This window comes from Suricata suricatta, chromosome 5, assembly GCF_006229205.1.
Source record: "Suricata suricatta isolate VVHF042 chromosome 5, meerkat_22Aug2017_6uvM2_HiC, whole genome shotgun sequence".
In the NCBI taxonomy this organism is placed as follows: domain Eukaryota; kingdom Metazoa; phylum Chordata; class Mammalia; order Carnivora; family Herpestidae; genus Suricata; species Suricata suricatta.
Window position 1 is genome coordinate 74,254,457 of NC_043704.1, and position 17,548 is coordinate 74,272,004.

Here is a 17,548-nt window from a genome sequence, read left to right on the forward strand (position 1 = left end):
TTACTGCATGGTCATAAAAATACTGAAGCTTAACTGTTTGCTAGTTTTATGAAACTTAAAATATCACCTACGATAACTGTGACAATTTTATGAAACATCTGTGAATTAAAAAATAGTGTAATTAATTTTTTATGGAAAAAATTTAAAAACACATTAAAGTTGATCAGTAGAAGGAATCTGTGCTTGGCTGTGTTGGGTATAAACATCTTCAACAATTACCAGAATGAATGACTTAAAACTATCAGGTTGAAGAACTTGACACATGTTAAAACTATCATTAAGAAACTATTCTTCAGGGGTGCTCAGTTGGTTAAGTGTCATCTGACTCTTGGTTTTGGCTCAGGTCAAGATCTCACAGTTCGAGTTTGAGCCTTCCATTGGGCTCTGTGCTGACACTGAGGAGCCTGCTTGGGATTCTCTCTTTCCCTCTCTCTCTACCCCTCCCCTGGAAAAAAAAAGTGCTATTCTTTAAAGTGCTTAGTAACTTTTATAAAAAGGTCAGAATGAAGCAAGGCTACCATTATGCCACATTTATTCTTTTAAATGGATTTGCAGGGTACAAGATACATGATCTCGCCAATACTCTAATGGTTTACAGGGTTATTAAACCCAAGGACTGGGAGGGGCTGTAGACACTAAAGACAAGTAAAGAACACAGAAAGTTGGGGTGGTTTCCTTCTGGACACAGATCATCACAACTTAGCTCTTAGGACCGCCCTGGCCTCCACTTGAGCCAGGCTCTCTGGCAGGAAAAGGCACACTCCCAGCAGCAATGGTGACTAACCAGCTCAAGGTAGTGACTCTATTACGTAAAACAGTGGCTGGGCTTGGGCTTCCTCGTTTCATGAGAGAGAGAAAGGAAGCTTATATTTATAATGGGGTTTCTGTGATTTTCATGAACTTTCTTCCCCACAAAACCATACTTACAAACAAAAATAACAAGTGAACTTTGGTGCTGAAGAGGAGAATCTCTAAATCAAGAAGGCTCTCAAAACGTTTATTTCTAACATGAATTGTTGATAGTAATTATGACAACGAGGAAGGTATCATAACAACTTTATGGTTTTAAAAGGAAATTTTCATACACTGAAGTTGTAAAAAACATTTATGAACATAGACAGTTAAAAACAATATGAATTACTTTTGGACTTGTCAAAGATGATTGATATTTACTCTCTGGATACATTTTTGCATATATCCATATACACAACTGTCTTAACTTAGGGGAGAGAGACAAAACAAAGTAACACAGCATTACTGGAAAGCTTTCTAACTCCTCCCTCCCTCCCTGCTGGTATGCTGTTCTGAGGGATAAGGTCTGGGCTGCGCCGCCTTCTCTAGCTTGCTTTCTCCTACGTACTGTGCCTCCAGAGAGGAAAACACAGAGTGTGGTCACAGGGCCTTTTCTGAAATGAATGCAGCCAGGGAGGGAGTGTTCTCCTTTCCTACTCCTTCCAGTTCTGTGCCGCAGGCTGCCTACAGGGACAGGCTCACAGATAAAGTGATGAATTAAATAATTTAAAGAAATGATAATGTCTTAATCAGAGCACCTCCCTTCCCTTTCTCAACTTCGTCAATGAAAGCAAAAGACTGACCACTTATACTTCTTCAGCAATAATTAGCAGTTTACTGTGCTACTACGGGAAACCTATATTTAAATATACACTTTATTTGGAACATGCTTACAAGGCCAGGTTATAGAATTAGACAAGAGTCCACACATTCAGAACAGTATTCACTTCTAAGGCTATCCGAGTTACTTTAAACAGGAGAAATGGTTTTAAACATAAGAGAATAAAATCAAGAACAATTATTAAGATTATTAGTCAAGCCAAATAAAATGGTTTGCAAGTTAAATACAGCTAATTGTCCATTGAATATGAGCAATGGGGAATAAAATAATGAGGGCTACAGTTTGATTCTTTACATGCAGAAAACTTAGGAGCCACATGCATATTATGAAATATCTTAGTTTGTCACCTTTGCTCTGTTCAAATAAATTCTAGAGGATATTTTTAGTATAGCCAGAGGGCAATCACATATTCAAGAGGAACATTGCACATATGAAATTCATGGATTCCTGCCATTAAAATTATTTAATTACATTAAAATTATTATTCAGGAACAAGGAGGATACAGTCACATACAATGGTAAACTATAATAATAAATTTAAAAATATATTCCACATGTAGTCAGTACCAAGAAGGCTTTTACTAACTTATTACCATTTATTTCTCCTGATGAAGAGCTTCAATAAAAGCATCAAGTTTTTCTTGAATTTCTCGAACTTTCTCTGCGGAGATTTAAAAAGATTATTAAATTAGTTAAAAGTGAATTTATTTTTCAAAGGCATCACAAATCTTAGAAGAGAATTATTCAATAAGCTGTCTGGGGTAAACTATTTGGGAAAAGGGAAAAAAAAAATCACCTCGGCATCACATACCACCCTCTATCCAAAAAAATTTCAAATGGATTGTCACAGTAGATCTTAACAGTTTTTTGGTGGAAAGGGGAGGAATGTGGGTTTTGTGACTGACCCGCTGAGAATGTAGTAAGGACCATGGAATCTTACACAGAAAAATGGGTGTATACACACATGTATAATTGCATACAGAATTTTAAGGAGTTCTCAGATTCACTGGAGTCCAACCAAGGACTCAACAACATCTCAACAGAGGGAAGTATAAAATAATGAAACAATATTTAAAAAAATGTTTATTTCACTTGAGAAAGAGCGGGAGGCAGCACAGGTTGGGGGAGGGGCAGAGACAAAAGGAGACAGAGAATCCCAAGCAGGCTTCACACTCAGTGTGGAGCCTGATGCAGGGCTCGATTTCCCAACTATGAGATCACGACCTGAATGGAAATTGAGAGTTGGATGCTTGACTGACTGAGCCACACAGGCGCCCCAATGAAACCATTTTTAAAAATTAAAAAAGAATACAGGGAAGTATTTAACAGGCCTTCAACTGTAAAAAGACTTTCTAGGATAAATGGAGAAAGCTATGAAGGAAAAGATTACTAGTATGATCATGTTAAAATACACACTTTATATATCAAAAATGTCCCAAATTTAAAATACAAAAGAAATTGTATGAAATATTTGCAGCGAGTATTAAAAGCACAATAATACTTTAAAAACACATACAAAAATGTACTTTTCTAGGTATAAATGTATAAAGTTTATTTAAAAAAATTTTTTTTATTTTTACTATTTATTTTTGAGAGAGAAACAAAGCATGAGTAGGGGAGGAGCAGAGAGAGGGGAGACACAGAATCCGAAGCAGGCTCCAGGCTCTGAGCTGTCAGCACAGAGCCCTATGTGGGGCTCAAACTCAGAACTGTGAGATCATGACCTGAGCCGAAGACAGCTGCCTAACCAACTGAGCCACCCAGGTGCCCCTAAATGTATAAAGTTTAAAAGCACCACAGCCAGAGCCCCCTGGGTGACTCAGATGGTTAAGCATCTGATTTTGGCTCCGGTCATGATCTCATCACGGCTCATATAGAGCTTGTGGTAAGCCTAACAAATACTTTCATCTTTTAACACAATTTTATGTATCAGTGGGAATTACCAATTAAAGTGAAGTATCTGGTTCAAAGCTATTGATCTAGAGGCAAGACTGTAAAGCATTCTGCTTTATATCTATAGAAAAATCATATAAAGTACATTAACATTCAACATTTTATCTTTTAGGGGCGCCTGGGTGGCTCAGCCGGTTGAGCATCTGGCTTCGGCTCAGGTCATGATCTCACGGTTCGTGGGTTCAAGCCCCGTGTCAGGCTCTGAGCTGTCAGCCTGCTTCCAATTGGAGCCTACTTCCAATTCTGTGTCTCTCTCTCTCTCTGACCCTCCCCTGCTCACTGTCTCTCTCTGTCTCAAAAATAAAAAACAAACAAAAACCATTTTATCTCTTATATTAAAAATAATCTGCAACTGAAGACACAAAGTTCCTTTCTATCAGTGGGACAGCAGTTTTGATGAGCAGCCAATAAAAGAACTGGCCTTTTTAGGAATTCTCATGGCATTGCTGGAACCTGACAAAGCCTCTCTGGCTGCATGTAAAGAACAAAATGTCTGCATCTTCTTTTCCCAGTAATTTACCATTTCTATTTCTTGGTATTAGTCTGAGACAAACACCAAGTCTAGAGAGGAAAAAAAAAACCCTATTGTTTTAATTCAACTATTTACTAAGTAAACACGATAACAGTTATCACAGAGGCAATGGTAATTCCTTTTATGTAAATGTAAACTAGAGAAACCAGAAAAAATAATATCAACCTATCCCTTGGAAGTTTAGTCTGTATTTTCTGGTAGTCTGTATGATTTTTTAAGCCAACAGTCAAACCAGTAAACATACTTCCTTTCTCAAAATAAGGCCATATTCTTATTTTTAAAACTAGTTCATCTTGTTGCTTAGAAAGAGAGCTCACCTATTTTCTTCATGAGTATTTAGAGAGTTCTATTTAGTGGAGTTCATCAGCTGAAGAATTTCTTGAAAAGGGGGATAGTAAGAGAAATAGAGTTTCCTAAATTGCCTCACAGAATTTTGGCAATGAACAGGGCATTTAAAAATCATCTGGCTTGGGGTACCTGGGTTGCTCAGTCAGTTAAGCGTCTGGCTTCAGCTCAGGTCATGATCTCACAGTTCGTGGGTTCGAGCCCCACATCGGGCTCTGTGCTGACAGCTTGGAGCCTGGAGCCTGCTTTGGATTTTGTGTCTGCCTTTCTCTCTGCCTCTCCCTCACTCATGTGCGTGCATAATGTTTGTTGTTAAACAAACATTAAAAAATTAAAAAAATCATCTGGCTTAAATAGCATAACACATGGAAATCTAAACCAGGCACTTAAAGCCTTGGCAGCTCCTCTAAATGTTTCACTGATAACTAGTTCTACTTGGGAAGAGAGGAAATCGGATTCTGTTGGCTCCCCGATCTAAGTATGACCAGGCAGCTGCAGGGCCAGCTCTGTCCATCCTGTGCCCTGTCAATGACCTCCATCCTAAGCTGGACAATCTGGGAGTGGGTGGCACACAGCGTCACTCACAGGAGGGTTCCGAGCAAGAACTACTTGTATTGAAAGAGACCAAGAGCCACCCTGATGCAGGTGTCTGACTGTGAGGTCTGAATCAAATTCAAATTATTATAAAATTAGAGATAAGTGATATATTTTTTCTAAATAAAAGTAAAAAGACTATCTGATTAACTTTAATAAGAAAACCACAGAATAAAATTCCTTTTTCTTTTTTTTTTTTAAATGTTTATTTTTGAGAGTGAGAGTAAGAGAGAGCATGAGCAGGAGAGAAGCAGAGAGAGAGAGGGAAACACAGAATCTGAAGTAGGCTCCAGGCTCTGAATTGTCAGCAAAGAGCTAGACACGGGGTTCGAATCCACGAGCTGTGAGATCATGACCTGAGCTGAAGTTGGATGCTTAACCGATGAGACACTCAGGTGCCCTGCCAAATTTTCCTTTTAAAAAGCTGTTTTTTTCAAAATATTTTATAACTAGAATATTAGGACACCATGCCAATATACTCTGAAATGTGAAGAATGACAGAACGAACATTTAAGTAAGTTACTAGGAGGTAACGGGGGAAAGAAGAGGACATGAGAGGGTGTAGGTAAATGTGAAAAGATAAAAAGAAGGGGCACGTGGGTGGCTCACTCAGTTGAGCGTCTGACTCTTAACTGTCGTTCGTGATCTGATCTCAAGCTCGTGAGTTAGAGCCCTACATCGGGTTCTGTGAGGCTTGCTTAAGATTCGTTCTCTCTTTCTCTGCCCCTTCCCTGCTTGCTCTCTCTCTCTCTTAAAAAAAAAAAAAGAATTGTGATAAATGTACTTTTTATACTAAATTTAAAAATCCATTTTTTTGCTCCTTCATTTTATACAATGCACTTAATGGAGTGATATGGGGACACCGACGCTGCTTTGCCTTTGAGAAGAATTCCTGGGTCACTTCCTACCTACCTCATGCTGAGTCTATGAAGCTCTACTATGTTCGAGGTGACTTAACATCCCACATTTCACTTGGTCCTCAGACAGCCCTGAAGGCATCCCGGCCAAAGATGAGGACCTGAAGCCTGCAGAGTTAGCTCTGTGCACGTCTCTCTGATTTGGAAACATACTAGATCTGCTACCATATGGATGCTAAATGGTAACAAAACAAGTGCTATCATTTCAAGTATATTTGTTGTGAGTTCTACCTTCTATATGAAATAAGACATGCTGTGGTAAAAATTAGGAAATGGAATAGTTACCAAGTACCCTCCTAAGTCATGCTGTGTCTAGGAATAACTAAGAAACATATAATAAATATTATTACCTATAGAGGTGGCTAGATCAGTATATATTTGAAAAAAATCCTTGGAAAACAATACAAAAGTATGAACTGGACAAAAAAAGTTCTGCATCTTCAATGTCTTCAATGTCTACAACAATGTCTGACTCACTACACATGCTCAATAAATACCTGACAAATGATAAACCAAATTCCTAAAAATACAGTACAGAAAATGAAGGCTGTATGTTATTAAGAAGGAAAAGATCACTTGACAGACTTCCTGGGTGTCACACCAGTCACCAGGAGGGCAGAAGCCAGGAGCACGAGGGCGAGAGCCGGCCCGGGAACGGAAGGCAGGGACACACTGACAGTGAAGATCAAGTAAGCTGGTGGCTCACTCGAGCCACATAAGCCACATGGAGCAGAGAATACTCAGGTCTCACAATACAATAAGCGGAAAGAGAAATTTCAATTTAATTATTTCGCCTTATTCAGAAGACTAAAATATGCTGACTACACACACACATACACACACACACAGCTTCAGAAAGCAAACTGCTTTCATTCTTTGCAAAGAAGCTATATTACAAATCATAAAGAGCTTTATTTCCCATATTTGAGTTTCTTCATTTTAAATTCTGAGAGAAGTCTTCAGCACTTCCGATGTACCAACTATGCCATCTGGCTGCACACAGAAAACAAGAGTTATCCATAAAAATCAAAGTTCAATGTTAGCAACTAAAACTTCTATTTTCTGATCCCTCCAAATGAATGTCTCAGTGTTAACTAAAGTGTTTTCAAGTCCCAAAATCGTACTGCACTTAACTGTTTCGCCATTAGAAACTACTTGCCCACAGAAATGTGTGCACAGATTAGCAATGGGTAATTATAGAGCAAACTCCTTTTTCTATTAAATATTTGCCTTAAATATTTATAGCTAGAGAACTCTTAAAAATTTCAGATTAACTTGATAAATTAAACCAACTCAGAAAGGGATGAACAAACTCCTGTTTCTGTTTGAACTGCTATTTCTGTTCTGAAATAGGCAATTCTACATGTAGTGAATACTGAGTCTACTTTCCATTTATCCAATGTTTACTTAAAAGATGAACTATTTCAGACATCAATTCATTGTGCTTCTCGATTGAGTCATGAATATTCCCATAATCCCCACCCCATAAACCGTCCGTCTCCGTGAATGAAGGTCCTTCGCTTTTTTCTTTTCTTCAGATGACTTGACACCCATTCATGCTCTGGGTCTCTTTATCTCCGCATGAAATGATAGTGCCACTCTCAATTTCTTTCTGAGTCTTCTGATACTTGCTCTAAAAGTCTCAAATATAGACTAATCTGTAATTAGGTTTTGAATACACTGTGAATACCAAAAGGCCAAACCTGGGAGAAGGTTCACTTCAGTGGTTAATAACAGTTTAGAATAGGAACAAAGACTCACACACAAAACACTACCACATGCACCGAAATAAATCTTTTACAACTTTTGATGTTTTTAAAGAAAGCATGAAAGACAAACTGCAAACTTACTAATGCAGTATACCCTGAGCACACCCCACATCCACAGATCACAGTGTACCTGAGCAGAACTGCTTTATAACAAGCTGAACACACACCTAGAACGGGACTTGAGGACTCCCTGTAGGTGAGATTTGGCTGTAGAAGGGCTACTCACTAAAGGACTGAAAATTTTAAAAAGTTCTTAACAGGTAATATATGTCGCTCCTCAGAAGGCTGGCCTTTTATTAGAGAATCCTGCTGTAAGTGCTCTTCAGAAGTTCAGTATTGAAAGAGATTATCTAGAGTACACGAAATCAAGGACAGAAAACAAACAAAAAGGGCGACCCAGAGACAAGCTTTAAGATTCTCAAAAATACCTGAAATTTTAAGATTTAAGACAGTTAAAATCTTAGGTTTAGCACAAGAAAAAAATGTGCCGCTTTTACAGTTGAGAGGAAGAAGCAAAATGACAAAGGTATAGCAAATCTAACACTTTTTTAAATTTTTACTTTTTATTGAGAGACAGAGAGAGACACAGCATGAGCAGGGGAAGGGCAGAGAGAGAGAGAGAGGGAGACACAGAATCGGAAGCAGGCTCTAGCTCTGACTGAGCTGTCAGCACACAGACCAACATGGGGCTTGAACTCACGAACGGCGAGATCATGACCTGAGCCGAAGTGACGCTTAACCTGAGCCACCCAGGTGTCCCTAACACTTCTCTTCTGCATCTTTGCCCCATAGTTTTCTTCCCCTACAAAGAGACTTCTTTTATTTCTTGAGCTATGGTTATTTTTAAACAGACTCATTAACCAGGATGAACAGAATACTTCTGCTCCTGACAGAGGAAGGAGGCATCATTTCCTACATTCTGGAGAGCTGTCTGAGACTGGAATGGTAATTTCAAAGCCGGGTCGGGGTGCTGGCTTCTGGGGGTCTGCTGGAGGTGGTAGCAGAGTCCTGAGTTATTTTCATCATCTCAAAAGTTCAAATGGAACTCTTTCGCCAGAATTATATCTATTCTCAAAACAATTATTTAGACTGATTAGGAGATATAATTGTAACTATGTTTCTAATGAAAAAGAATGTTAAGTATATTACAATACACAGATCTTCTAAAACACACACTTCACAGGAATATACAATAACGAAAGGAGTGTTTGATGACAACAAATGTTAGAAATCTCTGGTCTAACACCCCAAATAATCAATGGGGTAGTAATTACATATGGCTTTTATAAAGATGAAAACATAATGAATTAATAGCTGTACGATAACATGGTCAGAGAACCAGGCTTCTAGACCCAGCTGCGCCTTTAACTTCACGGCCACAGTCATGTCACAACCCTGGTATCTTTATCTATAAAATGAGGGGATCTGTCCAGAAATCAAAGCCTTATTGCTTTAAGTTAAGACTGAAATGTACTATTCTAACTGATTATATGTTTTAACTGCATCTTTTTTAACTTAATTGTCTTGTTAACTCCTTAGTATTTTTTTATTATTTTGATGTTAAGCTCCTGGTAAAAATTCAATCGCAAATGACAATATTATTCTCACAGGACTACATAATTCATTTTAGAAAGATCAGTATTATACTGTTTTTTTCTAGGAATCAATGTGGGACTGCCTACCTGAATTACCTACACACAAAAAATCCCTGAGTCTAGCACAGAACTCACGATGCAATAGAGGTCCATGAACCCATCATTCATTCACCCACTGCTGAGGAATCTACTCATCCAATACATAATTCAAACATTAAAGATGACTATTTAAAAAAATTTGCTAACATCAGATCTCCACCGTCCCCCCAATATGATTTATTAAAAAAAGCTGCCTTAAGAAAGTCTGTGAGATAAATTACAGCTTAAGTCTGATGGATATATAAATAACGCAAAGTGACTTGTGAATAAATTCAGCTTTCTCTCTCCCTCTCTCTCTTTCTTTCTTTAACTCCTAACTGCAAGCATTTCTATCAGGCTCTTTTGGCTGATACAATCAAAACTTCTTAAAACACTTTCTTGATATATTAAAATTCTCCAAAAGGCTTTAGTATGAACGAACATAGAGTAGCTTACATTCAGGCTTCGACACTGACTGGGCCTTTCACTTCCATAAGTAGATGGCAATTGTAATTTCATCTCAGCTAACTATTAATGCTTATGGGTCTGCTTTTAATTAACAGAGTATCTCTACTCCAGGTGTTTGTCAATGTCAATGAGGGTGAAACCTTGAACTCTCTGCTACCTGATATTAAAAGGCTCAGAGCTAAAAGAGGAAATGATATTTATGGAAGATTGTACGGGGGACACTATATATTAGATACTATGCTAGATACTATGTAAATACATCTTTAGATAAGCCAAAGCAAGAGAGAGAGCAAGATGGGGAGAGGGGCAGAAAGAAGAGAGAATCCTAAGAGTCTGGGCGTAGTCCAATGTGGGGCTCGATCCCATGACCCTGGAATCATGAACTGAGCCAAAACCAAGAATCGGATGCGCAACTGGCTGAGCTCCCAGGCGCCCCTGGACTGCATCATTTGGACTTCACCTAGAACTGCTTATGTGATGAGCCTACCATGAGGAACATTATACTAAAGAGCTCCATGAAATTAATGATTATACGTAGTCATTTGGTTTACTCAATCATATAACTCAGCGTTCCTTCCGTGAGCGCAGATGAGATTTGTCTGTCTGATAGCCACTGTCTCTGCTTCCCGTTTTGCGGCAGCTGTCTAGGAAGCTCAGGCTACGTGTGCAGGTAACCTGCAGGATGTAAGCACCCCTGAAACAAGTACTTTGAGGGGTACCAATCTTATCCCAGGTTGCACATTATTTCTAATTGCCTGAACCTTCTCTTTCCTTCACTCAACTTTTCTATTTAGCATTTTTACGTTTTGCACAGGATAGGTCTTTGCCAGCTGCCTCAAACCTTTTTTGGAATAAGGCAGGGAATACAGAAGCTAACACACTAGTTCACAGAAGATGTACCACTAGAGAGTGGATTCATACAATATACCATAATACTTCAAAAGTGGTCTTTTTATGCTAGTAATGCTTTTAAAATCAGGAATTTTAAAACATTTTAGGGGGGGCCACTATTTGTCCCATTAACCTTCTTTTGGTAATTTCTGCATAGGAGAAAACAATTTTTATTTCTGCTCAATGCTTAGAAAATCCATTGACACAAATATGTATAAAGTGTTTCCATTCAGCAATGGAAGGAAAATAAACTTTTATGGGATACAGGATTGCCTTTTTAATGTAAAAGTTAGATTCTACCATAAGATTAATAATCGTCTACCATGAATTATTTTATGCTGTATCCAGTACAAAATATGCTCCATATTAATTACATCTATCAACTCAAATTACAGTGAAAAAAAATCTTTAAAAGTTATCTTATATGCTAGCTCATTAATGATACATTGCTTTATTCCCCCCTCAAAAGTTTAAATAAACACACTATTTCAAAATGAATACATTCCTTTTGTCTCCACAGAAAAATCGAATCACAAAAAAATTTAAATATGATTTAATTAGTTGAGATGATTAAAAAAGTCTAGCTTAATGACCCATAAAATATATGGCCCCAATCAATTAAGGTTTTAAAATAATCTATAATATTTTTCTCATTTCTCTTTTCTTCTTATGCTTAAAAGTATATCTTACTCTGAATTTTGTTAGGTGGAAAGAAGAAACATTTTAAGAAAAGGAAAACCACCCAGGCAGCCCTTAAAGAGACAGGACATCATTTATCACCTGCAAAGACAGATTTATAAGAAGAGGGCCCCTTCTGTTCCTTTAAGACTGCAAAACAGATGGGAAGTGAATGGACAGTCAATGGGACCAGAAAACACAAGGGAGGTGCTGCTGTATGTATGTTCCCAGCATAGGAAAGAGGTCAAGATTGTAACTGCATGACTGGGTCCTGGAAAGGGTCTTTCTTCAAGCTGTTACAAAGACAAACGCTGTTCCCCATCCTGCTGTCAAACTGTTATAAATATTGGTTTGTCAAAAGACCTTCCGTGCTGAAGCTTTAAAAAGGAGGCGTAACAGATGAATGAATCATGGGAATGATTCTTAAACAGTCAGCTCATTAATGTAACTTTTAAAGTAAAAGAAAATTATATGAGAACAGAGACTGTAATTCTGATTTATGAACCAAACGAAAAATATATGCAAAAAAATATGGAACTAAAATTTGCAGGTTTTAATAAAGTTATGAATTAAGCGAGGTGAAAACCAAAAACGAAATACAATGATGTCTGCTAACTATGGTGCTGCGTCAGGACAACGGATTACTTTTAAACTCATCACAGGGAGAGCATTCATGTTTTGTGAGCGTGAGTCCCCAGGTTTTCAGTTACTTCTCACGACAACCCTGTAAGGAAGTATCACGCTGATGCTGGTCCCAGAAGTCAGAATAAGGCTCAAAGAAACGAAAATAACTCCAGAATTAGTTTTACATTTTCATGAAGTTAGAAAATCACCTTTAAATTTTGTCACAGTTTCTTATTTTCTACAGAAAAGGAAAATCACAACATTGAAAAAGCAGTAAGAATACACAGATTTAAAAGCCTGTATATATTTACCTAGAGAATGAAACCATTACATGTGTCTTTAGGAGAAAGATTCAAAGTTCTAGCTTCTTAGTAACCAGTTTAGGCAAGCAGGCTCAAAAACTAGCACACTGAAAATAATATTAAAAAAAAGAAGCCAACTTATATGACCTTGGTTATCTACAGTCACCCACAAACCCACACCCAAAGACTAAAGATGAAGAGAATCTCAAAACAAATCTAAAAAGATACTACCTCTAACACACGTTGTTAGCCTCAGCTTTGCTATGAATATCTATGTAAATGGTTAAATCGCTCCCCTTAATGAACATTAATTTCCCCATCCGAACAATGCGGGATGATACTTTACAAGGCAAATGTGGACAGGCAGAACACGTTCTGTGAAGTGCAAAGCTCCATACAAACGGAAGAGACAGCGGCATAGCTGCAAGCAGGATTCGGACCCCCAAGTTCCACATGCTGCAGTTACTTAAGAATAGGCTCGCCTGGCTCGCTGCTTTCTCTTAATCGTCACCAATCCTGGACAACCCAATTCCGTAGAAATGAGAAAAGATTACAAAGTTATGAAAGTGGATGGTTGAAAGTGGAGGTAGCAGCCAAACATTTGAAGGTTTATCTGGATAAGTGAATCAAGACCAAAAGTTGGGAGACTGCAGGGCATCTGGGCGGTTCAGCTGCTTAAGTGTCTGACTCTTGATTTCGGCTCAGGTCATGGTTTGTGCGTTTGAGCCCCTCATGGGGCTTTTGCGCTGACAGTGTGGAGCCTGCTGGAGATTCTTTCTCTCTCTCTCTCTCTCGCTCTCTGCCCCTCCCCAGCTCATGCTCGCTCTCAAAAATAAACATTAAAAAAAAAGGGTCGGTAGACTGTATGGAAGAATCAATCCAATAGTTTTATGGTGGGGATGGCTTGAGCATCTTTTGAAGGAAGGACAGACATACTGCAGACAGAAGCACACACGGGAAGTGCCAGAGTCCTGGATACAGGTGGGGATTAACTTTCAAAGGAGAGTGATTCTCTGAATATGCTCTGCTACAATACAGCCTTTGCAATACACGACCTACTCAAAGTAACTAGTATCACTGGTTTTATTTTTGCTAATGCTGCTTATACTTCTCAGTGAACCTTTCCAAGAGAAGTTTATATGAAGACAAAGAGGAGAAATTTAGCTTGCTCCGATAAATGAGAGACCAGAAACAGGAGCAATGGCAGTAAGGGGAAGATTGGTGGTGTTAAGTGGAAGCCAACCTAAGGTCTCATCACAAATGTATTCCAGAAATGTGCAGAAACTATGTCCCTAAAGCCACATTAAACATTGTGTTAGAGGGGTGCCTCAGTGGCTCAGGTGGTTAAGCTTCTGACTTCAGCTCAGGTCATGATCTCACAGTTGGTGAGTTTGGGCCCATATCAAATATAAACACAGAGCGGGCTTGGGATTCTCTTTGGGTCCCTCTCTCTCCACCCCTCCCCCATGTGTGCTCTCTGTCTCTGTCTCTCAAAATAAATACATAAACTTAAGACAATTTGTTAAAATACAATGTTACAGTGGTTATCTCTGGAAAGTGGCAATTGTTTAAAAAATTTTGCCACCTATATTTTCTAATTTTCCACAATGCATATGTATATACTAGTTCTGTGACCATATGAGGGACTGAGACAGACTCCTGAAATCCTGGCAGTACTTTGTAAAGGTAGGTCGTCCATACCTATGACTCAGAAAATGAAGTGTTGCCTTAAGGAGACTAACCAGGCAAGGTTTTTAAAAAAAAGATTTGAATTCCTTCAGCCAGAAAACAAATCTACCTGAAGTGAATCCAGTCAATGCCTTTCTACAATGCAAAATACTAGGAAAAGTATTTTGCACACACTTGGGTTGCACACTCGAAAACTTCACCAGCTCAAGAAAGATTTCTGTTCATTTACAGATGACAGATCCACAGTGGACATGTCCTGGAAATCCAAAGAATTCGACGTGAATCCCAAACACTAAGGGATGATCCCATGATAAGCATTTCCTCTCTAGTCCCATAAAATGGCATCACAATTACCAAGAGATTATTTGAGAAGACATTCGGTCACTTAGCTTTGTCATTTCTATGAATACGATAAAATTAAGAATGTGAAGTTTCTAAAGTAATTTTGAATTATGTTTATTTGGGAAAAGAACTAATTTAGAAATGTATAAAATAGTAAAAACTTAAAAATTCCTTTTGCCTTTAACTCCCCTCTCCAACTACCTTGAGAGCCCTTCTTCAAAAAGGTTACCAGTTTAGCAGACACCAATTTAACCTTCAAGACCGTTCTTTTTAAAAATATTTATTCAGCGGCGCCTGGATGGCTCAGTCGGTTAAGCCTCCGGCTTCGGCTCAGGTCAGATCTCACGTTTGTGGGTTCAAGCCCTGCGTCAGGCTCTGTGCTGACAGCTAGCTCAGAGCCTGGAGCCTGCTTCCGGTTCTGTGTCCTTCTCTCTCTGCCCCTCCCCCTCTCATGCTCTGTCTCTCTCTGTATCAAAAATAAATAAAACATTAAAAAAAATTTTATAAAAAAATATTTATTCAAATCTTGCTTAACTTGCTTAATTTTGTTTTGTTTTTTTTAACAGACTGTTCACAGGCCAGGAGATTGTTTTATGATTAGATTTCATTTTCAATGACTAGATTTCATTGATTTCCATCTTAGAAATGGAGAGAATACATAAAATGTAATTAAAAAACCAAACACATAAAAATTTAATCCCAACTTTAAAGATGTTAGTTACTTCATTCTAGACTCTCAGTCAGGAAGTGGTAAGAAATACTAGCTAGGGAAAAAAGAGCCTAATTTCTAGATGAAAATATGTACATTGGCCTTTTTATATGTAAGGATATATGCATAAACATATCACAACATGTACATAAAACCTACTTCAAAGTGATAAGTTCAATTTGATCCATAATATACTGAAGAAACCTCTCTTATCTTTATTCTTACTTCTAATCAGTTAAACGGTGAGTTTAAGGCAAAAAGAAGACACTTGCTAATAAAGCACTCAATACCAGTAGCGTCTATAAGATTACAGGGAAGTGAATATCATTTTGATCTTGTACCAATTTATCAATATCCTTCATCACGGTCTTTAAAAGACAGACTTAGGCCATGAAAAATGTGCTTGATTCTAAATGCCCCATTTCGAGTCTGGACTTTCTCATCAATAACCTGTCAGGCCCAGCACGCAGGCTGGCCGCGCGGACTTCCGTGTGCATACAACTACTCCTCCGACGCAGAGGACGCTCCCCGAGGACTTCTCTGTCCTCGGTGCCGTGTCACGGCTTTCTTTCCCTGGCTACGACATCAAGCAGAGTCTACCGCACCCACACAGACTCAAGGTGAAAATAATCCTTCACTACCTTCCTTAGTTTCTTTGTCAATTTCAAATTTCACCTTACTACAAAAAATATTTCACAAATGCCATATTTAAAATTCAATTGCTTTTACCTTGCACTGATGCCTGAAAGGCCTCAAATTCTGATAACACAAAAGAGAAAGTTACGTTATTCTGTTTGAAAAAGAGAAATGTTCCAATCTTTTCATTTTTTAAATATACTCATTTCCACTAACAGCCATTCCAAAAAGTACACAAATATTAAGGCGAATGAAAAATATCCAATGAACTTAAAAATACCTAATAAGCAAGGATGAGGGTGTTTTGGTGAACTGCATGGACTGGCAATCAGGAGATCACTGGTGACCCGGAAGGAAGCGCTCTCTCTAGGGATGAAAGCCTTATCACAAGATGTGAGCAAGGAAGAGGTGGGTGCAGGGGTGAACACAGCAGAGGCAAGCTGCTCTACGAGAGAAATGAGAGGGTCGAAATGAGTGGAAGAAAGGTTCCTTACCACAAGAAGGGTTAGCTTCCTACTTCTGCTTTTTTAAGTCAAAAAGAGGGTGCTACTGAAGAAGCTGTTTATTAAAAGGTCCTGATTAAACAGTCACCAACATGTACAGTATATACCATATAAGGTATGGTGAGTTTATGAAAGAACCAAATCACTTTAGCAGAACTGACTGATCAAAATAGACACAAAAATTTTTCTTTCTTAAACTGGTTATTTTGGTTGATTTACACTTGCAGTCAGTGGGAAGTCTGCCTTCTGCTCGATTAAACAACACTGGCAGTACCTCAATAAGGTTTTTTTTTTTAATCACTGGAGGAAGGTAAATAAGTAGGGAGGAAGAAAACCACTGGTTGAGCAAATGATACTGGCCTGAAAGAAGGCACAGTGAGAGACATAAGAAAGAGACAAAGGGAAAAGACTGCTTAGAAATGTGCTAGATGCAAGGAGATGAGAAAAATAGTATTGAGGCTTTGCAATTAATTGGCCAAAGAAATGCAATTGCAGCAGTTAGATGGAAGTGAAAATATAGGGTCCTTACACTTCATGTCTTTCCCCCAGGTCACCTTATTCTATATTCTGTGAGTGCCCCTCAAAGAAAAACCAAACCCCTCTTTGGGCCTATGTACCCAGATTTCTACAATTCAATGACATTTGTTTTTCTTTAATGCCCTTTAAGATTCATTTTCTTTGGTTACATCAAGGGGCACAAAATGACTATGCTACTATACAGACAGAGTTCAAATAACTTTTCAAGTCATACAGTTTTCTAAGACTCCACTAAAAGAAGAGATATGTCAGTTTTATCCCAATTAATAAAACGACCAATTTTACTGCTTTGAAGAGGCAGAACTCTCTAGAGTATAGATCTTGGGGCTGGGCGGCGGGGGGAGGTGGTGCAGAGAAAAATCTCCTATGGAGATTTGTTAAAATTTGCATGCCAGAGGCCTAACCCTGGAAAAATAGTTTCAAATAGGAGTTTCCTTTTTCTTAATTTTAAGTTCCCGATTCTGAGTATAATAATCATCTTCTAGGATAATTTTCAGTCTCACACTACTTCATGGTCACTATTTTCATCCATAATGGCCTTCAAGGATATGGCAGGAATGGGAGAAGTCCAGGAATGCAGAATAACCAAAGAATATTAAATTTGAGAGCATCTTGATAGCCTTCATTTTTAAATAAAGAACAACAAAATCATTCTGGTTGAGGATTCCATTTAGATATGTACTGACTATTTTTTTAATTCAAGTTTTACGACGGCATAACGCTATTTCTTAAGTATCCTATAAATCAGAATTC

At 38.3% G+C, this 17,548-nt stretch overlaps 1 protein-coding gene across 5 annotated transcripts in view; it reads right to left on the minus strand.

Moving 5' to 3' along the window:
• The window catches only part of OPA1 (OPA1 mitochondrial dynamin like GTPase), an 86,934-nt gene that overhangs the window by 3,341 nt on the left and 66,045 nt on the right, over positions 1-17,548 (minus strand). For 4 of the 5 annotated variants that reach the window (XM_029939625.1, XM_029939621.1, XM_029939622.1 and 1 more), the window contains 2 exons: positions 16,036-16,200; positions 2,227-2,294 (listed from right to left, as the gene is read on the minus strand). In XM_029939625.1, coding sequence (XP_029795485.1) covers positions 2,230-2,294; positions 16,036-16,200 — 230 coding nt within the window. In that variant the 3' untranslated portion in view covers positions 2,227-2,229. The remainder of the gene's footprint in view (positions 1-2,226; positions 2,295-16,035; positions 16,201-17,548) is intronic. The other variant, XM_029939623.1, reaches the window with a different exon arrangement.